The sequence below is a fragment of the Phalacrocorax carbo genome, chromosome Z (assembly GCF_963921805.1).
Source record: "Phalacrocorax carbo chromosome Z, bPhaCar2.1, whole genome shotgun sequence".
Classification (NCBI taxonomy): Eukaryota; Metazoa; Chordata; class Aves; order Suliformes; family Phalacrocoracidae; genus Phalacrocorax; species Phalacrocorax carbo.
In genome coordinates, this window is record NC_087548.1 from 3,320,751 (window position 1) to 3,344,306 (window position 23,556).

A 23,556-nucleotide genomic window follows, 5' to 3' on the forward strand; every position below is an offset into this window, starting at 1 on the left:
CCGACGGAGTGTGTAATCTTATGGCCTTGAAGGCCATTGCAGACCAAGAGATGCAGCGCCAGCCCCTGTGCATGCGCTTAAATGGGACCAGTAAGTCAGTGGTGGAGAGATATAGTAAAACCCTCTGCTTTTTTTGAAAACAAGGTTGCATGTCGCTGTACATTCCCTCATATCTGGATACATTAAATCACTGGAGTTATGTAGGGAAAGCAGCTGGAAGTATTTTTTTAATCGAAGACGGGATTGTTCACAGGAAAACGTTTCTTCTAGAAAATTTATAACACTTAAATGGCATCGATGCAGACACGCGTTGATTTTTATTTGTACAGGAAATATTTTTCCTGATCTTCCCCAGTCTGACTGCTTCCACTAAGTTTTTATGCACACAAATCATACCTCAACATGCATTTTCAAGCACCAGCTCTTTGAAAGGCGGTGTTCGTTGACAGCCGGGAGGCTGCAATGGGCGGGGGACATGGGGAAGGCCCGGAGGCGAGTCCCGCTCTTCGCCAAGGGATAAAGCTTGGAAGTGAGGGCAGCTCCGGGCTGCGAACCTCCCTCAGAGGCCCCGGCGAGGCGCTCGGAGGGGCCGCTTCGCCCCGTGAGGGAGGGGGCTGCCCTCAGGCCTCCCGGGGCCGCCCCTCTCCGCCGCCCGCGGGTCTCGGGTATGTTCCTCAGCACAAGGTTCCTCACCGATCCCGCAGAGCTGGCTTTGCGGGGCGGCTGCTCATCACGGAGGGCGGCGGGGCGGTCCCGGGGCGGAGCGGGCCCTGTCCCCCCGCCGCCGCCGTTACCGGGGCAGCGCCGCGGGGTCCCGCCCGCCTTTTCCTCCACCGCCGATTCGCCAAAGCCCGCGCCGCCTTTTCCAGGCGCGGGGGATGGAGAAGAGGGAGAATTTAAATGAAGTAGAAGTGAAATGCAAAAAAAAACCCCAAACCCACCCTATTTAAATATATCTAAAAGTCCCGCCTGTGCTTGCCTGCACGCTCCGCCCCCATCGTGGCGAATGTGCGCCGGGCCGGGCGCGGCGGACGGCGGAGCGGGACGGGACGGCCATGGCGCTGCTGCGGGGTGAGGCTCGTGTCAGCCCGCGGCGGGGCTGGGCGGCTCCCGGCCACCGTGCTGGGGACAGCGGGGGTGGCGTGGCCGCCGGTCCCTGAGGGGGGGAGCGGGGCCCGGCCTGGCTCCGTGAGGGCGGGCCGGTCTGGCGGGGGGGCTTAGGCCGGGTCTGAGGTAAGGGTGAGCGGCGGTGCCGCCGCCGTCCCGGCCGCCCTGGCGGACGGGGGGCCCGCTTGGAGGGGCCCGTCACCCGGCGGCACCTCGCTTTGTCCCTCAGAGAACCCAAAATGGAGCCTCCGAAGCCGTTCCTGCCCCTCCGGGGGGTGATTTTTTTCCCCCCTCCTGTTGTCTTGTCCGTGCCGTGTCAGCACCCGTGCGATAAACAGCTGGAAATAAACGCGACCTTTCAAAAACCCACCGCGGTTTTTTGCAGGGGGTGGAGAAGGGGTGCGCGGCGCCGGTCGCAGGCGCCCCCGATCTGGGCATTGGCCTGCAAACCCTTTGCACAAGCGAATATACTGTGCCTGGCTTTCTGCAGCCAGCTATGGTACAAGCAAACCTATAGCAAAGGGTGCGTATATATGTCCAGTAACCGGCCAGGGCGACGTGCAGTGAGTAGAAGTGACACCTGAAGTGTCGGTGGCTGAATGGTTCTTTTCTCGCCTCCAGCCCCTGCCTGTGTTTGCAGTAACAGCGCAGGATAAACTCTTCGTAAGGGCCAGCAGTTCCTAAAAGTTTTGTGTAAAGCAGTACGTCATGCTCTAGGTGGTTTAAATTTTGTGTCTCTCAAAGTGAGATAAATGTGCCCTTTAAAACCGGATCTTGTTTAAAAACAAAATTGAAATTTATTGGAATAGGGATTTTCATTGGACAGTGCTTTGCTACTTGACAGACTGTACCTAAATAATAACATATGTTTAAGCCCTGGCTTGAGGTTTCAGTGCTGAAAGCCTGCCTAGTCAGTGTTGCAGTGATTCTGTGTTGCTTTACTGAACTGGATAATACGGGGAGCAGCTCTGCCGATATTTGTCTGGTGTTAGTTTTCTGTGCCTGTTTCAGGATCTTCTCTCATCTCTTGCCACAGTATTTTTCATACGCTGTTCTTCTCCTTAATTTTTTTTGAGGTTAATGATTGTTTTTTAGGCCTTCCAAATAGGAGCTGACAAATATTTTCATACCAAGCACATTTGAGAAATGTTGGAGGGTTAGAGAATGTTTCAGACCTATAACAGCAGATCCCTGTTTGGCAGTAAGTGGTTAACAAAACCAGATTAAAAGATGAATTGAGTGTTTGATAAGGATTCAGAGCAACCTTTGCTTTCTAGCCCCAAAAGTTTCCAGATGCCTACGTATTCAGTAGTATTCTGCTCTCATCTGCCGTTTATCACCTTGGAAAACTGCAGAGACTCTGGAAGGTCATGGCAATGTAGAACATTAATGGGGATTTAGGAAGAGCTGACAAAGTCCTTTCTCATGCAGGACTTCAGCCACCCCTTGTTGGCCCTCCTGAAGTTTTGTGGAGGGAGAAGCATTTGTAGATGTCTCTCCAGTGAAGCAAAGTTAGGCAGGCTTTGGAGTAATATACCCTTAGGGGAATGGTTCTATGGTCAGTTTAATTCAGCATAACTCAACACAGGTTGTGCTTCTTCTTCCATTACTGGTTCAGTCCAGCCTTCTCTCTTAGTTGGGAATTACTGTTTTATTGAGCAGCCGGAAGGTGAGCTCAGTCACAGAACTGATCCAAATGAAAATTAGCCCCTCGTTTTCTGCCAGCTCGGGGTTAGTCTTCAGTTACTGCAGCTGTGTGACCTGGTCTGGTTTATGCTTTGGCCCCGCAGTGCTGCGAGCAGTCTCTGTGGAAGAGAGAGATGATGTTGTTATTGTGAAAGGAATGTTTGAGGGCAAAGTTCCATCCTCAGCCCCGGACCGTTTGTTTGTAAGCCAACACGGTGTATGTGTTCAGCAAATAATGTGGATAACCAACAACCTGGCCAGAAGGGAGCAGAGCAAGTTATTTTAGCTTAGTCAGGTCCCTGAGCTGGTCCATGGCAAAGCCTTGCAACCAGCTCTGCTGGCACAAGTTTGGAGGATTCAGAGGGACAGGAATCGGTGGGCAGGAGCGGTGGCAAGATGAGTGTCAAGGCCTGCTTTGCTGCAGGGGAGATCAGCTTAGCAACATGAGATTATCCTTAAAAGAGCTAAGGGTCTTTTTTTACAAGCATTGTTATCATGCGATGAAGACGCAATCTTAACATTCAATAAATTAGCGTTAAATACAATATGTTTGGGGTAGTTAAATGAAAACTACTGGTCTAAATTTAAATCTGTCACCTGAATAGTCGATGAGACCGTAGTTGGTTAGCATAGTTGACATTAGAGTTAGAATATCTAATGCTAGAATTAGAATAGTCGATTAGACCCTGAGTGTCCAGGGACTAATTCTGCAGTGGCTGTATTAAACACGCCTGTTTCCCATAAACATAAATCAGTTAAAGCATCTGTGCCTTCACTTGTAGGGATTCATATGCTGTGTCTGTTAGTAGTTTTCAGCTTTTTAAAAAAAATATATATACAACCAAAGTAAAAAGCATTCAGTCAACGGATGAAGAATTGTGTTGGAATAAATTGAATTACTTGCTGATATCAATTGGACGATGATTAAACGAAGATGAAAACCAATGATGAATATAGCGTATATGATGTATATAGCATATACAATGTAGTGTATACAAGGGGTCAGTTCCGAGTGTTTGTGCCAAACCTGGGTACAGGACCGTCCTTGCAGGATCAGCTTTGTTGCTTTTCAGACCTCTAAATACACAGAGGCCTCTTGAGATATGTAATTTTAATGACCGTGGTGTTCCCTCTACACTTAAAAATCTGAGGAGTGAGCTTTTTGGATGTATAATAGTTAGCAGCTCTGAGGGAATAAATTCTGCTTCTCACAGTTTTTGAGTAGTTACCGCGTCAGCAGTACATTTTAAGGGAGCAGCAGTAGTGTGCTTAGCAAAGACTTCTTTTTAAGGTCTTCTGGGTGCCCCAGAAAGAAGCCCACGGGCAGCATCAGGGTGTGAGGGTGTTGCTCGATTTTGTTATCTTCATGCCTTTGAAAACCGCATTGTTTTCAGCATCCCTCCCTGTCCTTGAAGCTGCAATTCTTGCTTAGTCCACTTCAGGGTATTCCCCAGGTGGTCTTCTGAGCATATTCATTGCCTCTCTCAGATCCCAACATTGTGTTCAAGTCCTTGTCAGGGGAGCAGGCTTGACCTTGACCAGTTTGGAAAGTCCTTTTTTATAAATCACACAGTCTGGGATCCAAATATGTGAGAGAGAAGCAACCCCCCTCTGACAAACCAGCCAAGAAGCACGGATCACACAGCCTCTAACAGAAGGCCCGAAAACACTGTTCACGAGCAGCTTAATGAGCAGGCATTTTCATTTGCCTTCAGCCTTATCTTTGTATATATTTTCCAGTGTTACTTAAAATAACTGTGGATGCTTCACGGCAGCTGTAGAAAAGGGGTGTGTGAGCTCTGTTGTACAACTAGGGGAAAGTTCATAGGCTGCCTCCCGCTCATCTCTACGCGCAGAACAGAGAGCCGCGGCGACAAGCGGTCAGGAGGTGTTCGGTTGGGTTCAGAGATGCCTTCTCCCAAGCTGAAATTCATATAGGCTGCTTCTGGCCGATGCGTTTGTACACGTGTGCTTACACACGCTCCCCTGTCTGTTGAAAACTGGATTGTCATCTCAGAAACTGGAAGGCTGATACTGATGCAGTTTAGATGACCTATATAATTCTGGAAATATCATGAAGGTTTTGATTAGGGAATGTTTTTCCTCTTAAGTTAAAGGAATCAAAGTTAAAATGCCTATAATCCCCCTCTACTCTGCCCCAGTGAGGCCACACCTGCAGGGCTGCGGCCAGGTCTGGGCCCCCCAGTCCAAGAAGGGCAGGGAACTGCTGGAGCAAGGCCAGCGCAGAGCTGCCAAGGGGATCAGGGGCTGGAGCATCTCCCTGGTGAGGAAAGGCTGAGAGACCTGGGCTTGTTCAGCCTGGAGAAGAGAAGCCTGAGGGGGGATCTCATCAGTGCCTATAAATATCTGAAGGGTGGGTGTCAGGGCGATGGGGCCGGGCTCTTTTCAGTGGTGCCCAACGCCAGGCCAAGGGGCCACGGGCACAAGCTGGAACACGGGAAGTTCCCCCTGAACATGAGGAGAAACCCCTTTGCTGTGGGGTGCCAGAGCAGGGGCACAGGCTGCCCAGAGAGGCTGTGGGGTCCCTTCCCTGGAGACATTCACCCCCCGCCTGGACGCGGCCCTGTGCCCCTGCTCTGGGGGTGCCTGCTCCAGCAGGGGTGGGACGGGGTGAGCTCCAGAGGGCCCTTCCAACCCCCGCCAGTCTGGGATTCTGTGATAATTTTTTTTTTGTTTTGCTTTATTTCTTTTTATTCTTTGTGAAAACTGTTTCAGAGTATAAGCCAAAAATGTGCTGGCTTTTCTAGGATGAGGGAATGGCCTCTTTTTGTTTTTTAAATGAGCTGTTCCCCATCTGATTATTTCACAGATGTCCGCTATGGGATTTAATGGGTGTTACTTTCATGCTTTTAGCACTAATGTCTGATGTGGTGTGGCAGCCTCCTTTGTCTGTCTGGTATCCAAACTACGTGGGGTTTTTTCACATCTCTTTATGGAAAAGAGGTATTTCTGGAGTCTTCCCAGCTCTTCTTCCTGACTTAATTCTGCATACTGTCCCCATCCAAAGCATTGCAATATCCTATATCTTACTTATCTTGAAGTGTGTGGGTCACGTTGCCCTTATTTACAGAGTCTGTTGCAAATTTAGGCTGTTATCCAGTTGAGGCTGACTGGGTAATTTTCTGTTTGTTAGACTCTGCACATCTGGATAATTCTTGCCTCTGTCGCAGGTGTGTTCATTGTTGCAGCGAAGCGAACTCCTTTCGGGACCTATGGAGGTTTGCTGAAGGACTTCACAGCCACCGACCTGACAGAACATGCTGCTCGAGCTGCCTTGGCTGCTGGCAAGGTCTCCCCTGAGATCATTGACAGCGTCGTTGTCGGCACTGTCATGCAGGTTGGTAGCGTGGATCATTTGCTGGTCAGTGATTATTTCAGTCATCTCCCTCGGTGTGGTCCTGTAGAGAGTTACCTCTGCTTTGCAGCCAAGAATAAACTGAAGGGGTGGAAACGGAATGGGTAAGTAGCTTCTATAGTGTAGTGTTTCCTGTTCGTGTTTAAGGGCCATACACTGCATGATTTGTGATATTACTGGGAGCAAGGCTTAGCTTTCTTTTTCTAGTGCCAAGGGTAGTTTAAAATAGGACAAGCTGTTCTTCAAAAAAATGTGGATTCATTAAATGGTTACTTGCTAACGCCTGGTATGGCTCAAGCTGTGGAACCCAATGATCAGCGAGTTTTCACTGAATTGTATAAATCCCTTTCTTTCTGGAGGCTGTAACTGATTCGAGCCCATTTCCCTTGAGTTTTCTAAATAGAATTTTGAGTGAATATGAGTTTACTTTGAGCTGGAAGGATACATGCCCTGCTTGGCAGAGACATTTGGACAATCATATCTTTTCCAAAGAGCTTGTGGCGTAGAAGCTATTGTATGCAGGGCACCAGCACTGCAAAACTGCATTTTTCCACATATCTAGATTAGGATCTTTGTTTTAGGCAAGACAGCAAAGAGCATTTCTGGGTTTGTTGTGTTTTGTATTCTGACTTCACCGTTATTGGGGTAGGCAGTCTTATTTCGCACTGAGTGTTTCAAGGGTGCAGGAGAAACAAATGCCTGAGAACTTTCATGATAAGTGAACGAATGTGCACTATGCCTTCTTAAGGATTGTTCTGTCTCCTACAGCTACCATCTCAGCTTCTTTTAGTCAACTTTTTAGGTTTTGTAAGAACTGTTTGTGGCCTAGAGAAAAAAAAATGCTGCATCCAAATCTATTGTAATGCTTTCACATAAAAACTAGCATTCTCCTAATATATAAAAAAAAGTCTTTTCATGTTGAAATTACATTTCTTTTCCTTTACACTTCCCCAACCCAATAGATTTTCTTTTTTTAGGTCTGGACTCCTTTTAAGTATTATGTGATTAAGTTTCAATAACTATGACTATACGACCATTTTAAATTCCCCTTCTTCAGCAGAAGTGGCTTGATTAATTTTTTTTTTTCTTGAACTTGCATTGGTAAGTGGCATTGTGCACAGAACTTTGCCTTTTAATACTTATTAGCTTAGCCCATGATCCCAAGAGTGTAAGTGTTCTCTCTGTTTGGAAAAGATCCATTACAAACCTATAGCAGTGCTGTTATAATTTTTTATTCTGTACCTGTGCTCGCCATCCTCTGCTGACTCAGTAGTTGAAATGCAGAAGCCTAATCGGTTTTGTTTCATCTCATCTTGGAGCCTGGTTTGTTAAAGGAGTGGGTTCTGAAGCAAACTGCTCTGTGTGTGTGTTACTTTGCTTTTCAAATAGAAGCCTGATATAAACATCTTTGAAAAGCTTTGGAGGAATGAGATTTCATGGTTAGAACAGGCCTGTGTCCAGTCAGAACATCACAGTTACAAAATTTCACAAGGTGGATGTGAAGCAGCGATGGCATGTCTGCATTTTCCACACTGTCTGGTTTTTGAGGGCCTTCCCCTGTTAGCGATTTCAATTTACCTTGAAATAATTGTTGCTTGCCAGTCAGGATCTGGCCTAATGTCAGGCTGTTGTGTGCATGCTCTTTTGAAAAGAAGGGATAAGGGAAAACATAAGACTTTTAAGCTGCGGTCTTAAGGTCTGAAGGACCCTTTTTGGACTGGTATCTAGCTTTTACGACACAGAGTTTCTTCAGAAAACACGTTAAGACATTGGCCCTTTTTGATCATGTAGGATGGTGTCTTTTTGAAGTGAATCAAAGTGCTTCTTGTGACTAGTAGGATTTCTGTTGAACATATGCTGTCTTCTATCAGTGATGCAATTACACCAGTCCGACTTTTCATCAAGACTTTTACTGTCCAAAGAAGTCGGAGTGTAACAAAACCTCCTATTTGTTTGGCCTGCAGAGCTCTGCGGATGCGATTTATATTGCAAGACATGTTGGTTTACGCGTGGGAGTTCCTGTCCCAGTTCCGGCCCTCACTGTCAACAGGCTCTGTGGCTCTGGTTTCCAATCCATTGCCAGTGGATGTCAGGTACAAAGCTCTTTTTTTTTTTTTTTTTTCCCCCTATATTAGTTGTAATCTTTATCAGACTGTTAACGTGAGAGAAGAGGTGGGTGTAGAAACATGTACTTTGTGTTTGGGTTGAGTCGTAACATGGATTTTGAGCTACCGCTGGTAGAGCACAGTTTTGAGCAGGACTTCAGCCTCCACAGTGCCATATGTTGCAGTTGGTTTTAAAAATCATTGTTGTAGCTATTTGGAGTTTAATATAAGGAACGCAACAAGTGTTAGCCAGTGAAATAAGCTCAGCTGTGCCATAGTTGCATTCTGTGATCCTGTTTGTCTGGATAGGAATTACTGGGCATCAGAATCACAACAGGAGGCTGTTGTTTTCTGATCGTTGTTTACAATCTCACCTAACTAGCGATGCAAGCAGCAACCTGTGCTTTCTAAGTGTGTTTTTGTTCAAAGATCCCAACCCTCTCATGGGTTAGATAATTTTTAGCTTTGCTTCTTTTAAAATAGATGAAAATCAACTTCTCTTCCAGCGGTTGGCCAAAACCACTGAGTAAGATAGTACAGTGATACAGTGATTTTTATTTTGTTTGTTCATACAGACCAGTGGTCTATAACTAGCAGTGGCCTAGGCTTTACAAAATTAAAGGGTGTTTTATGAATATTTGAGCAACCACATAGTTGGTTTTTTATTGTTTTGTTTGGCTTTTTTATTAAAGTTCCCATTGGCTAGAGAATTATTTTAGATCTGATCCTCTGAGGAAAAAATGTGGAAGACAATGCAGAGTTGCAGTTACACAGTTACAGTAATATCCATCTGACTCTTTATTTCTAGTGCTTTCTGCAAAGGCGATACACACGTTGGTCTACACTGAAAAAATCTGCTGGAGAATTTGACCGCTTATATTGGAAGTATGGTTGTGAGGTCTTTTCCAAAGATGGCATTTCATCAATGCAGCTAATGTTTCTGTATTTCTCTGGCACACAACAAAGCTGGAGGTTCTATTCTGAGCTGCTTAAATATGCGCAAACTTTTGGTAACTGTAGGAAGCATCTCCGCATATAACACTGCGAATCAGTCATATTAATTAGAATCATAGAATCGTTAAGGTTGGAAAAGACCTCTAGGGTCTTCAAGGGTCATCAAGTCCAACCGTCCATGGCCATCAAGTCCAACACTACCATGCTTCCTAAATTATTATCTAGTCGCCTCAAATGCATATCAAGATAATTTTGTCTGCTTCCATTCAAGTACACAAATAACCTTAACTGTCCAACTGAGTGAATCATTTTAAGGAAGCAGAATTTTTAAGTGGTCTGATGGTGTGTTTAGGAATTAGGGCTTAGGTTCTGTGGGCTTTGCCAGTGATGAATTAGTGCGTTTTGGGGGTTTCTTTTGGCAGCTTACCTGGCTAATGTTTTCTAAAATGATGTCACTTTTTTTTTTTAATCGTAAGGTCTAGTTTCAGGCTTTGAGGTTTAATTTCTGTTCCTTTTGAGAAGATTGGGAACTCAAAAGAGTTAAACTGCGTAAACCTAACCACACGAGGATGCAGATGTGTAATGGCTTTGTTCATCAGTCCTGTCATACGTGTGTGCCCATATTCTCTTCCTCCCTCGTTGTGTTATCAGTCCTTGCTGAAAGGAAGAAGAAGGAACATGTAATGAAAGAGACAGACCCCGATCTTAATAGAAGGGTAAATCCTTCATAAAGGCTAAGCATGAACTCGTTCTCTGTGCGTGGCTTTGTAGGTGACGAGGCCTTTTTCTAAAACAGTCGTTGTTTTCTTACAAAACCAGCAAACTAAATCCTAGATGTGTTTTGGTTTTCTGTTACAGGAAATTTGCCTTAACGACTCAGAAGTTGTCCTGTGTGGTGGAGCTGAAAATATGAGTCAGGCTCCTTATGCAGTTCGAAACATTCGATTTGGAACCAGATTAGGAGCGGAACTCAAGGTCTAGTACTTTTTTTTAATTATTTTTTTTTCCCCTGTGAATAAAGTCATGTTTACAGAGCAAAGTAAAGCATTGGGCCCATAGGCACTATATCCTTGCAAATGAAATTATTGGTCAAAGCATTTAGCCAGAATTCAGACATTACCGAAACAGTAGGTTCAGGCAATTTTGTTAAGCATCCCTATTTTCTAACTTTTCCAAAACTATCTTGGAACTCCTGTTCCATGTTAAACGTGTCAGTAAACTCTTAGACACAAAGCTTAGTTCGCTTGGTACATCCTATCAAAGTACTGTATATAATATAAAAAATTTTCTCATGTCAGAGCTTATGAAGTAGAGGCATACAGAGTTTAGGTGAAGCTGGTGAGGCTAGCAGTGGGTAGATAGACTGGTAAAGAACATGTATACCTCCAAGTTGTAAGCATCTCTCAGTTTTAAAAATGGTAATTTGATATTAAATCCATTGACAGAGAAATTATTGTTACATTCTTTTCTGAAGATACATCCTTAGTGAATACTGTGGGAGATTTGCAGCAGGACCCCATCCTGCTCTGATACTAACTGTTTATTCAGTGGGTCATAACCAAAATGCTAAATTAGGGTATTTCAGCGTTTCAGCTTTATGACGATGGTGAATATGAAGTATTCTCCACCCTGTTCCGCGAATCTTGCGTGGCACTGTGAGTAAGCCTCAGTGCCTACAGAGAGCACCTTCACAAGGTTGCTGGTAACACTGAGTCTCCATAGGTGCCACTGGGTTCTTATCATGAAGATAATTGAATTATACAGTTGCAGGTGAATAAGTGATTTATCTTGCAGAGCTTTACTGGTGACAGAGAGATGACAAAACCCATCTGAACTGACTGGGCTTGCCTTTATCCGGTTAAGTGAAGTTAGACCTGGTGTTTTCTCACCTGAGATGTTTTACCCACAAAAACCTTTAACTGGAGTAAGGTGATTTTACCTGACAGTAGAGAAAGAGCCAAAGAATCAGTAGGCTGCTGTGCCTTTTCATAGTTCCCCACCTTTCCTTCTTGGTAACTAGAATGACAGTCGCGTTTTATCATCCCTAATAAATAATGTAGCAGTGAAATACACTGAAACACTAAGAATCATAGGCTTTTCCTAAACCTCTCAGGGCCGCATATGAGTTGAAAGAAGAACACTAGAGCACAAAGTAGATTAACTAAAATAAGTTTACATTTTTTTTGCAATTGCAATCGTGCAGCAACAGTTTGCAGACAGAATTCCATACTGTTCTACAGCGTATTTGTCCTAATTTAATTCAAGTATCTGTAGGTAACCTGAGGTGATTTTACAAAGAGGTGTTACTTTCCAAGAGGCTGCTGAATAATTCGAAACTGTCAATAAGAAATGTGAATATTGCTTTATAATTTTCTTTCTATAATGTTCCATCCAGTTGGAAGACACATTGTGGGAAGGCCTAACGGATACACATGTTAAAATACCCATGGCAGTTACAGCTGAAAATCTGGCTGCAAAATACAACATCACGCGGGAGGACTGTGACCGATACGCATTCAAAACGCAACAGAGATGCAAAGCTGGTTAGTAAATTCAGGAATGGAAGTGTTTACATGATACTAGTTTCAAGTCTAGTCAGTTTTTAACATCATTTCAAAGTATTTTTAAGTTTTGTGCATCTTGGTGTAACTTGTCTTGATTTGCAGAGACTGTAATTCATCCTTTTGTTTGCCCTGTGGTACAAGTAGCCCGCTCCTAGGGGGTTTGACTTTTAATATACCGAGTCAGGTGTTGTACCTATCATCAGGTGAGGTAACAAGCCCCTTTCCACTGCCTTGCTGCATCTTCCTAGTGGACATTCAGTAGCTGTTCAGGCAGGAAATGCCGTTGGCCTGGCGCGTGTCACCTCCTGCCTGAACAGGATTCATGTTCATGAATGTAGCTTCTTGGTGCCTTGTTGGCGGGATGCCTTGCCCTTGTCTTCCCCGCAGCAGAGCCGCATTGTGCCAGGCATGCCTGACTCCCCTCCTTTCTCTCGTCTCCACTGCAGAACGGTCCTTTTCCACAGCAACCCACGTACTACTTCTGGGGTTACATCAGGCTGGTGGCCTGTCATTAGCGGGGCTCCTCAGGGATCCATCTTAGGGCGGGTACTCTTTAATCCCTTTATAAATGACTTGGATGCAGGACTGGAAGGAATAGTAATTAAGTTTGCTGATGACACAAAATTGGGAGGAGCTGCTGACACTCTTGAGGGCGGAGAGGCCCTGCAGAGGGATCTGGACAGGCTGGAGAGCTGAGCAACCACCAGCCGTACGAAGTTTAACAAGGGCAAGTGCTGGATTTTGCCCCGGGACACGGCAGCCCTCGTTGTACAGACAGACCAGGGAACGAGGGACTGGGGGGAGCTCTGCAGGGACCTGGGGGGTTCTGCTCGACAGCAAGTTGAACACGAGCCACCAGCGTGCCCTGGCAGCCCAGAGGGCCAGCCGTGCCCTGGGGGGCATCGAGCCCTGCATCGCAGCCGGGCGAGGGGGGGGATTGTCCCGCTCTGCCCCGCGCTGGGGCGGCCTCACCTCGAGCGCTGTGGGCAGCGTTGGGCACCGCAGGACACTGAGGGTATAAAGCTACTGGAGAGAGTCTCGAGGAGGCCACGGAGCTGGGGAAGGGTTTAGAGGGGAAACGGTACGAGGAGCGGCTGGAGTCCCTTGGGTTGTTCAGCTGGAGCAGAGGAGGCCAAGGGCAGCCTCATGGCGCTCTGCAGCTCCCTCCCGAGGGGAGGAGGAGGGGCAGGGCTGGTCTCTGCTCTCTGGTGACCAACGCCAGGCCCCGAGGGAATGGCAGGGAGATGTGCCAGGGGAGGGTTAGGCTGGGCATTAGGGAAAGGTCCTTCCCCCAGAGGGTGGTGGAGCCCTGGCACAGGCTCCCCAGGGAGGCATCACGGCACCAGCCCGGCGATATTCCAGAAGCCCTTGGCCAAGGCCCTCAGAGACACGGTGTGAATTTGGGGTGTCCTGTGCAGGGACAGGAGCTGGACTCGATGGTCCTTGTGGTTCCCTTTCAACTCAGGGCATTCTGTGATTCTAAGATTCTTGTGTGCCAGCATGTTCTTCCTGTTGCAAATCGTACACTATTCTACAACCCTGAAACACTCAAAGCAGATGGAATCTGAATATTTGTTCAGGTCCTGTATTTAACTGTTTTCTGGGTGGCTTACATGGCCAAAGCCATAATTCAGAGGCAGTGGGTTATTGTGAAGTTGATTGACAGTGTAAACAGGATGGTAGGCGAAAAGGCAGTAGAATGTGTAGTCATCATTGTGGGGCTTCAAATACATTGCGACCTAAAGGTGAATGTAAGAAGCAAATGTCTAATCATACTTTTAGATTCTAATTCTATTCTTGAAGGAAGATTTTGTATTTTGTTTCAGTGCGTGTAGCAGTGTGCTTTGTAACTTTTCTCGGTTGCATGTTACCTTCCCTGCAGATCTTGTGAGCAACTCCTGCCATTCCTGGAACCTTTGCTAGAAACCGTGCCCCTGAGGAGGCTTCTGTTTCCTTCTTCTTTTCTAGGATTTTGCCTTGTTTATTTCTGCTTGTTATGACCAGTTCATCTTATCCCACCCTAAAGAGAGAGTCCTCTGGCTAATCAGGAAAGAAAAAGACTTTGTAGAATTTATTGAGAAAGTTCAGAGGTAGCTAAACAACATCAGATCTGGCAATATCAGTGCCTTAGTTTTAAATCCCGTAGAGTTAAATTTGTTGAATGATTGCAAATGGCTGGCAATCTTGGTTTGGTTTTGGGAGATAAGAGTTGTTTTGTTTTTAAATCTGTATGTTCAGATCAACCTCGTGGACACAAAAGCTTGCGATTAGTTGCCTGAGTATTGGCATCTACTGTTGTCTTAGGTTGTGTGACCAGGTCCCTTTACGGGGATCCTAGATACCTACAATGCCTTGAATCATCTCAGGTTGTTTAGGCAGCTGTTCTAAGATCGTGATTTGACTGTGAGATCCTCTGGAGAAGCAGCTTGGACAGGATCTTAATTGACGTAAAATAGCTTATGCTGGTGATCAACAAGAGAATCCCAGAATCCCAGACTGGTGGGGGTTGGAAGGGCCCTCTGGAGCCCATCCCGTCCCACCCCTGCTGGAGCAGGCACCCCCAGAGCAGGGGCACAGGGCCGCGTCCAGGCGGGGGGTGAATGTCTCCAGGGAAGGGACCCCACAGCCTCTCTGGGCAGCCTGTGCCCCTGCTCTGGCACCCGCACAGCAAAGGGGTTTCTCCTCACGTTCAGGTGGAGCTTCCCGTGTTCCAGCTTGTGCCCGTGGCCCCTTGGCCTGGCGTTGGGCACCACTGAAAAGAGCCCGGCCCCATCGCCCTGACACCCGCCCTTCAGATATTTATAGGCACTGATGAGATCCCCCCTCAGGCTTCTCTTCTCCAGGCTGAACAAGCCCAGGTCTCTCAGCCTTTCCTCACCAGGGAGATGCTCCAGCCCCTGATCCCCTTGGCAGCTCTGCGCTGGCCTTGCTCCAGCAGTTCCCTGCCCTTCTTGGACTGGGGGGCCCAGACCTGGCCGCAGCCCTGCAGGTGTGGCCTCACTGGGGCAGAGCAGAGGGGGAGGAGAACCTCCCTTGCCTGCTGGCCACGCTCCTTTCCATGCCCCCCAGGGCACCGCTGGCCCCCTTGGCCCCAAGGGCCCGGTGCTGGCTCAAAATGAGGCTTAGGGTTTTTTTTTATGTTCCTCTCTGAGTGAGATTTATGGCTCCTTGGCCATCTGATATGTGACAGAGCTTGTAGAATGAAGCAACAATACAGGGGGATGTGTACCAAAAATAAACCTAGTGGTTCAAAAAAAAAAAAGAGTTCAATTATTTAGAGCTAAAATTACACTTTGAGACTTTCTTTGGAGGAGTTTGGGAATGTATTTGTAGAGGTTTTGCCCAGCTTCCAAAAAAACCCAACTAAACAATATAACACCATGCAGCTTATTTAAACAAAATAAAGCATAAACAGTACTGTCCCTGAGCTCTTGGGTAAAACAGAGCAAAAGTTGTGTGCACGTGAAAATGGGATCATTGGTCATGCTGTGCAATTGTCGTGATACTTTTATCAGAGTCCTTTTATTTCCCTTTTTGTGGTTGCAGCTCATGACGCTGGTTACTTTAATGCTGAGATGGCACCAATTGAAGTGAAAACGAAAAAGGGGAAAGAAAGTATGCAAAAGGATGAGCACCCAAAACCCCAGACCACTCTGGAACAATTGGCAAAACTCCCGTCCATTTTTAAGAAGGATGGAACGGTGACCGCTGGGAATGCTTCAGTGAGTACGTCGAAGCCTTGGGTTGGGAAAGTGTCACCTCTGTGGTTCACCAAATTTATTGTCATGGTATTTATGTCTCACTGAGCCACCTGTGGCTGTCAGTGGTGTCTCCTGACGGAAGTGATTTCTGATTCTGCAATTGAATGCCCCTGGCTGCCCGTTCCAGCCCCAAGATGGCAGGGCATCCTTCGATCTGTTCCTATATCCTAAAATTTGGTTATGTGGATTGTCACTGCTCTTTTAGCGAGGCATTGACACTTCCTCATCAGCCTTGAATTGTGTGGTTGATACCTGCAGTGGCTCTGCAGAATTAGCCATTCTACTTTCTTTTGGGGCGGAGATTACCGAAAAATTGCTTTACAAGGCATGCATTATATTAGTGGACACGCTGCTGCTGCTCATCTTCGTAACCACAATTAGTATCCTCTGTAGTCCAAACCACATTTTGCTCTTACCCAGAGTAGACTGGGTGCTTAGCAGCATGTCACGGCAGATTGTTCCTCTTACAGTCATTATCTTAATGAACTCATTAATGTTCTTTGGCCCAGAAGGACCACTGTGGTCATATAATCTGAATTCCTGCCTAAAATAGGGCGCAGACACAGCAGGTATGGATGTCTGTAAAGCATCTCTTATAATAGTACATACGTTATCCAATATTAACAGTGTCTTTGCAAGCCTACAGAACGATGTTTCCAGGGTAAGGGAGAATTTTAAGTGGCAAAAGTGTATTTTACTTTTCTAAAACATTGAAATTAATTAAACACCTATATTTAACTTTCACAGGCCACAGAATAGTGAAAGGTTGTGGTTTGTTGTGTTGAATAAATAGTAATACAATTGTCTGTTAAATGTTAATAATAGTGTCTTGGACTCAATCTTTTTGGTTTTTTGAGGGGCATATTTAGTTTGAAGCGTGGGGGGTTTTTTGTTTGTATTTTCTCCACTAAGAATGCTTTTCTCTCCTACTACAAGGGGGTGTGTGATGGAGCTGGTGCTGTCATCATTGCCAGTGAATCAGCACTTAAAAAGCACAGTCTTACTCCTCTGGCAAGAGTAGTAGCCTATCACTCAGCTGGCTGCGACCCTTCCATAATGGGCATTGGTAAGTTGCAATAAATCACGTTATTTTGTAGCATCAAGCAGTGTTAAAAATATTCTTGTGTTGGGCAATCTAAAGGAAAGAAAGGGAGGCTGCAGTGCGCTGAGTCTGGTAGCGCTGAAGACGTTTGTGGGGCTTACTACAGAGGGACTGTCCGTTCCACTGCGTCTGTCCATCCCTCCTACGCAGAGGGACTGCCTTACTCTCAGTTCGGCTGAAAGGGGACGTGCGGTGCCTGACCTGTAGCATTAGCACTGAACTATAGTCCCCCGGGCACCTTTTTTTTTTTCCTTTTTTACTCTCTCTGTTAGTACATCAAGAAAAGAGGTACTGTCAATTTTTTTAAAAAACAGTTTCCTCCTGAAATTCACCGTAGTTTCCTGTAAGCTTTAAATCCCATTAATAAATGTGCAACTCTGAGTCGTCTTCCTCGCCTCTTGCTGAAGGAGTATTGGCTATGTGTACACCTTTCAGCAGTTACTGAGTTGCTCAAGCTAAGACTGGATTCCAGGATACACATCTGTTCAGGTATTATTTTGGCAAACCACCTACTACTCTTTTTTCGTTCGTCCCATGTTTTACTCTTCTTAATCGAGTAGCTGTTAACGCAGACAGACCCTCAAAGCCAATCCAGACGCCCCAGGGTTTTTCCCCTTCTGTTTGGTTTGTAGACAGCATTGTATCCCGGCATTGCTGTTCCTTTCTGCCATCCTGTTCAGAGAGGTCATTGTTGACTGCTTCCATGTGTCAGTAGAAATGCAAATGAAGCATTGTCAGCTTTCTTTTCTTGATCAGACTATCTGACTAACACAACCTTCAAAGCAAATGTGGAGGGAGGGTTTCTTTCGCTAGACTTCATGCTGTCATTGTGCTTTCTAAACTAGCCCATTCTTTCTAGGTCAGGCAACTCTTTTAGCTTGTTCAAAAACTTCATAAATCATATGGAGAAACAGTTAGTATCCAAACTCCTTAATACCACAGCTTGTCCCCAGCAACTCAGAAAGACCAGATGAGATTCATCGACATGACAGCAACAGATCTGAGAACAGGAGCTCAGGCTGAGCAACAGCCCTTTCACATACTGATGGTGATCGGGAGTCCTGCCTCACAAAGTCTAGTGAGAGAACTCATTATTTAAAAAAAAAAAGGAGAGGAGAGAGAGGGGAAAAAAGTCTACTTGGCTGTCATTGATGGTCTTGGTATTGTCCACATGAGACCCTCCCATTACTCTCACGCGTAACAGGCATACTAAAATGCATCCGTAATGAGATGCATTAAGCAGCCTGAGGCTTTCTAATAATCCACTGAGCTTTGAACTGGGCCATTTCTTCTTTTATTTTTTCTGTCTCTTCAGTCATTTACTTGTTTTTATGTTTTTTATACTTTGAGCTATGAGTTTTCAACACCGTTTTTTGGTAGTGAGATAGCATTTAGGATTGTTAATGTTTTAGGATTGGGGTGTTTTGTCTAATGATCAGCTCCCATCCAACATCTCAATATCTTTGTCCAACAAGCACATATCTACTCAAATTCTCTCTGAGTATCTCTTTAGGTAACTGTGCTTTGAGATTAGTTTCCCCCTAGTGAATTATACTAGGTCACAGATGTCAGCTTTCTTCCAGAGAAGTTTCATTGCTAAACTCTAATATTCCCAAACAAAATCTTACTGTCTTCAGCTGGCTGGGACTTGGGTCCAAGGGAACATTTTATTGTTAGGTCTTTTGAGTAGAAGATTTTCAGATAAATTATATTAACACCAGAACAACAATACCCATAACTAAACACATGAGCGACAAACTGTAGAACAGCCTGCCGTTTTCTTTTTCATATACCTGGAGGCTGCAAGTTGTAAGGAAGGAATAAGCTGAACCACGAGTACTGGGAAGGAGAATGCCTCAAACCTGTTGTGAAGCTTTTTTTTTTTTATTTGGCTGGGGACTGTCAGTTCTCTTGACTTGAAAGCTATGCATGTGTTTGCCAACATAGCCATGCAGCAGTAGTGACACTCCTAGCTTTCCCTGGCAATGTGCTGGGAAGGCTGCCAAGCAGTTTTGAGATTTAGGAGTTCTCTTACCACCTAATAAAGCAGGTGAGCGGCATATCCAGAATTCATTGGCTGCACAGAGGCTCATGGGTCGGGATCCGATGAGGCTTTATGAAGCCATCCTATGTATAGCTTGTTTATAAGCCTTTATTTATTTCTTCTTTCTTTAACTGACTGTGCATACAATTCCTAAATAGGCCCTGTACCTGCAATTACCGAGGTTCTGAAGAAAGCAGGATTGACCCTGAAGGACATGGATTTGGTAGAGGTAAGGAGTTTTAACGTGAACAGTGAGGTTACTTCTAGTCTTTTTAGCAGAAACATTCCACTCCTGCATGTAGCCCATCATCCCAAGGTAGGTGTTTCTGCATGGCTGGAGCCCACCTGTCTTAGCTCGCCCGCCTGACCTCTCTCCATCTAGTTTCTACCACACAGCTGCACAGTCATTACAAAAATCTCAGGCACATGGAAATTGTAAATGGTGTGATAGCATTCCATGGGAAAAAATATCCCCGTCACATTGTTGCCCAAAAAGTGGATCAGTCGCCTGGTGCGCAGTGAGTCAGTAATCACACGCTCAGGAGACACGTTGCTTCTTTATTTCAGGGTTGCGCAAGCCTGGGTTCTCCGTGGTTTTCCACAAACCAAGCACACCGAAGCTGGCTACCTCATTGTATTTATACAATAAGTCCATACATATTCATTCTAATCTACAAAGGTTGCGTAATGGCATTAAGTCACTCCTCTTGGCTCCGCTTCAGATCCTTCTGTGCATGCCTTCCTTTCTTCGGGGGTCTTTGGTGGTCTTTACAGATGAAGTACCCTAACCTTTTTTACCCATATATGGTTGCGAGTCACCTAAGGACAATTCAAGGCTATTTTCTCTTCCCAACTCTCCTTAATTTTCTTCCAAATGGAATGTTTGTCCTTTATTAAATGGATAATTGCTGATGGCCAAGATACCCCGTCCTTAATCTCAGATTAAATATTAAACCATGAAACAGTGCTTGATCAAAAAGAAAGGAGTCTAGATTCATGCTAATTAAACATATACAATATACCTTCTTTCCAAGGGGGGGTTGCTTTCTTACAACATGAGGTTTTACTTTGTTGGCTGGACTGCAAATGTTTTAAGTTGTCACGTTCCTCCATTTGTGAACAAGGCTGGTTTTTGTCAGAGCAATAGGCTTTTGCATCAGAATTGCATCAGAATATTCCATGCCTTTTTTTTTTTTTTATAAAATATACTGGATCCTTGTGTGTGTATCACGTGTGCCAGAAGAATTTAAATTTGAATTTACATTGGGTTGGCCTGACAATTTGTAGGTTGTCTGAGTAGGCTTCTCTAAACACAGTATTTAATATTTTGCTCAATGAAAATGACCTGGAGAAGCAGCGCACCTCATTTAGTCTTGTGTGCATACACATGCTGCTGAAAGCTTGTGGGGAAAGACAGACATGAACAGTTGTTTTGTTTCTGTGGTGTTTTAGGTGAATGAGGCATTTGCACCTCAGTATCTAGCTGTCGAAAAAGTTTTGGGCCTTGACCCGGAAAAAACCAATGTCAACGGAGGTGCTATCGCTATAGGTCATCCTTTGGGTGCTTCAGGATCACGGATCACAGCTCATCTGGTTCATGAATTAAGGTACGCATGTACCCGATAGCGGCCGGTAGTGAATGCAGTGCTCATGTATTTACACCTGCAAAAGATATTTGGTACGGATACCGTGTGACTAAAATCTTCCAGTCTGCTGACTTAAAGCTCTCCACACTAAAGCGTAGAGCTTTCTGTACAACTTTGTTACCTTTGTGCCGCAGTCCAGGTCCTGCGGCTCGCCTCGTATTCCGTTCTGTTGTCATTACAGATCTGTTGCTTCCTCTAGATCTGATCCAAGCCCACAGCAGCCAGTGGGAAGGTTTCCTTTACTGAAATGGCCTTTGAGTAAAGCCTGTTTTTTTTCTTAACAGGGTCCATTTAAAAGGCTTTGTCCTCACCTTCTCTCTCCATTAGTCCTCTTTCAGAAATTGTGACTCTCTTGGCTTGCTTGATATGCTTAGCACCATGTTAATCTGAATCTTGTTTCCCCCCACCTCAGGGCGGAGCTCACTGTATCTATTTGCTTGTGCTTGCCACACTATATTGGTGTGCAACCATAAAGCCTCAGTGAATTTGCACCTTGCACAAAACTGTTTCTTGGAGTGCGGCTGTAAAAACCGTAGCTTTTAAAAACCACCTTGGCAATAAAATTACCTTTTACTTATGCCATTTTTATTCTGTGTTGAAAGCACAAGTATCCCGTAATGTTATTCCTTGCCGTTTTGTATTCCTAAGAACAACATAACGAACCATCTTTTAGATGGTAAAAGACTCAGACTTGCAACTCCTTGTTTTGCTACAGAAATATTTCAAATATTTCAACATCAGTTGAGGCTTCATGTTATTTTTCTGGAAAAAGAAGAACATACACATTCTAAAACGTCTTCTTCAGTAGTACCTAGTTGATAGCCGGTTCCCTTTCATAAAATTAGAACCAGCTACTACAGTTTCATAAATGTAAATAATTTTCACTGTTACTTTTTTCTGTACAGGCGTCGTGGCGGGAAATACGCAGTTGGGTCAGCTTGCATTGGCGGTGGACAAGGTATTGCTCTTATAATTGAGAACACAGCCTGAGAGATTATGGAGGCTGCAGCGTTGCCTGGGTTTCTGCCTTTTGTGACAATAAAACCTCACTACCTGCCTTCGTTATGTGCCGTTCCTGCAAGGTAAAGGAATAGCTGAGAAGCCTGAATTCTGGACAAAAAGATTCAATAATGTCTTCCTAACTAAAGGAAGTCTGACATCGATATAATTTCACACTGATGAAGTATTTTCTAAAAGCCTCTTTTCAATCAAAGTTAATATATTTCTGTAGGCAAAATTCTTTTCATTTCCTGAGGAAATTGCTTGTCAAACTTTCACCAAACCTGCCTTAAAATAGCAGTCAGTGCAGCTTTTTAAGCAAGTATTGCTTAAACTATTCTTATTTCAGCTACTGCTGCTGTCTGGCACATGTGCCTCTTTTATCATCAGGAAACGTGAAAATTTAATTGGAGACCTTCTGAAGTACATACTAATTGTAGATTGATGGCTCTAACCTGTACCCTGCTGTTTTGCCAGGGAAAAGAAAATGAGCAAAAGCTGAAATTTCCATTGTGCCTCCCAAAAGAACAATAAATATAACAGAAAAAAGGGCTTGGTGTTTGTTTGTTTATTTTAAAAGTAAATCACTGTGAGAGTTGTTACTTTTGGTACGTTAGTGTTTGGTTTTGGAGAGACTGTTTTTCCTGGTGGAGAAATAACTGGTGTTTGCTAGGTAATTTCTAGAGAACTTGAGCAAATCAGCCAGCTTTCCTCTGAGAAGAGGGGTAGTTGAGTCTGTGGCGCTGCACAGTAGCTGCATATGTACGGCAGCTCATTTCTTCAGTTCCTCTGACAGTATCACCTCTATCTCTTGGGTCCCTTAGCGTGGGGCTGCTCTTAGCTAATTTGCCCAGTGCACATCTGAGCAAGTTGTCTTGCCCCTCACAGGCAGTGGGGTTGAAGTTATGAATCATTTGACATAATTGAGGTTACATTGGAATGAAACGAGGTCTCCATTGACTCTAGTCACTGAAGTGAGCCCTTCAGGCTGACTGTACTGTCAAGAGCAATGTGCAGCTTCCTCGGATGTAGGTGTCTACATCAGATACGCAGTTGGATCCATGTCAGAGACTGCACATGCTTCTCCATAGCCTGTACTGTGCTACACAGGCTAAAATAGTAGCAAAGACTTGAGCCTTTACTCTTTCTCAGCCTCTGTCCACTGTCAAAATACTGCTTATCTCCAACTTCTCTTGCCACTCCACTGGCATGGGCTGTGACGGTTGTGAAAGATGGGAGGTTATTCAAAACCTGACTGCCTAGCCTAGCAAGAAATTCAGGCCAAGGCAAGCATCGATACGACTGGTGGATAACAGATGAAGTATGCTGATCACCGTTCCTGGGGTTTTTTATGGATGCAGTGTCTTTAATGACTGTAGAAATATTTAGAACTGTTTATATGGAATTAAAAAAAAACAAAAAAAACCACAGCTGTCATAAGGCAGCAAACCAGATGTTCATCTAACACAGTATCTGTTTCCCTCTTTCTATTGTATCTTAGTAAGTTTTGGTTATTGGGGTTTCTCTGTTCAAGATACCGTTGCCATGTGGGTTTAATAGAGCAGGATGTTTTCTATTCTTAGTTCCTTCCATAATAACCAATAACTAATTCCCTCTTCCTCTGTGACTCTGTATAATCACTGAACTCTTACTTTCAGAGAACTGGCCACAGTTTTTTCCAAGATCTCATCCCTGTGTAGTAACAATTCTTTCAGAGCTTGTCACTGTGTAGGGACAGTAAAGAATAATCCCCTTCATGCACTTCATTTTGCACATAATGTTTCATTTTCCTCTTTTATCACTCAGTTTTTTGAGATCCATCTGTAAATCTAGCTGTGAGAGTTGAATTTGGTCATCCTGAATAATTGTCTTTTCTGCAAAATGCATCATGATGTCCACCTCATTTCCCAGAGACCTTATGAACACGTTTGCAGCACAGATGGTTGTATGTCCTGCTAGTGACCTTTCTCCGCTGTGTGATCCATCTGCTTATTCCCAGATCATTCCATTTCTATACTGTTCGTTTCCTGTAAGAGCCTCTTACAAGAGGCTTTGTCACACTAAAGGGAAACAGTGAAATCCTTGCCCATGAAGTTACTGAGACTTAACGCATTGCACTTCTTATCCATGCAACTTCCTCCACAACTTCCATGTCTTAAAGTTCAGTGTCTGCTTTCAGGGGCAGTCAGGGAAAACGCTCTTGTTCTGGGAG

At 44.8% G+C, this 23,556-nt stretch overlaps 1 protein-coding gene across 1 annotated transcript; it reads left to right on the forward strand.

Moving 5' to 3' along the window:
* Positions 1–977: 977 nt before the first annotated feature.
* ACAA2 (acetyl-CoA acyltransferase 2) lies at positions 978–21,895 on the forward strand. The gene is made up of 10 exons (XM_064438929.1): positions 978–1,071; positions 5,985–6,151; positions 8,134–8,262; positions 10,087–10,203; positions 11,624–11,771; positions 15,339–15,514; positions 16,490–16,619; positions 18,858–18,928; positions 20,152–20,306; positions 21,251–21,895. Exons 1-10 carry the CDS (start codon positions 1,056–1,058, stop codon positions 21,333–21,335), a joined length of 1,194 nt encoding a protein of 397 aa, XP_064294999.1. The 5' UTR covers positions 978–1,055; the 3' UTR covers positions 21,336–21,895.
* Positions 21,896–23,556: the final 1,661 nt, after the last annotated feature.

Excerpts from the sequence above, each read along its gene's own strand:
- ACAA2 (XM_064438929.1), top strand. Across the intron at positions 15,515-16,489 it reads TGACCGCTGGGAATGCTTCA|GGGGTGTGTGATGGAGCTGG; the intron begins GTGAGTACGTCG and ends TCCTACTACAAG. Across the intron at positions 20,307-21,250 it reads CATCTGGTTCATGAATTAAG|GCGTCGTGGCGGGAAATACG; the intron begins GTACGCATGTAC and ends TTTTCTGTACAG.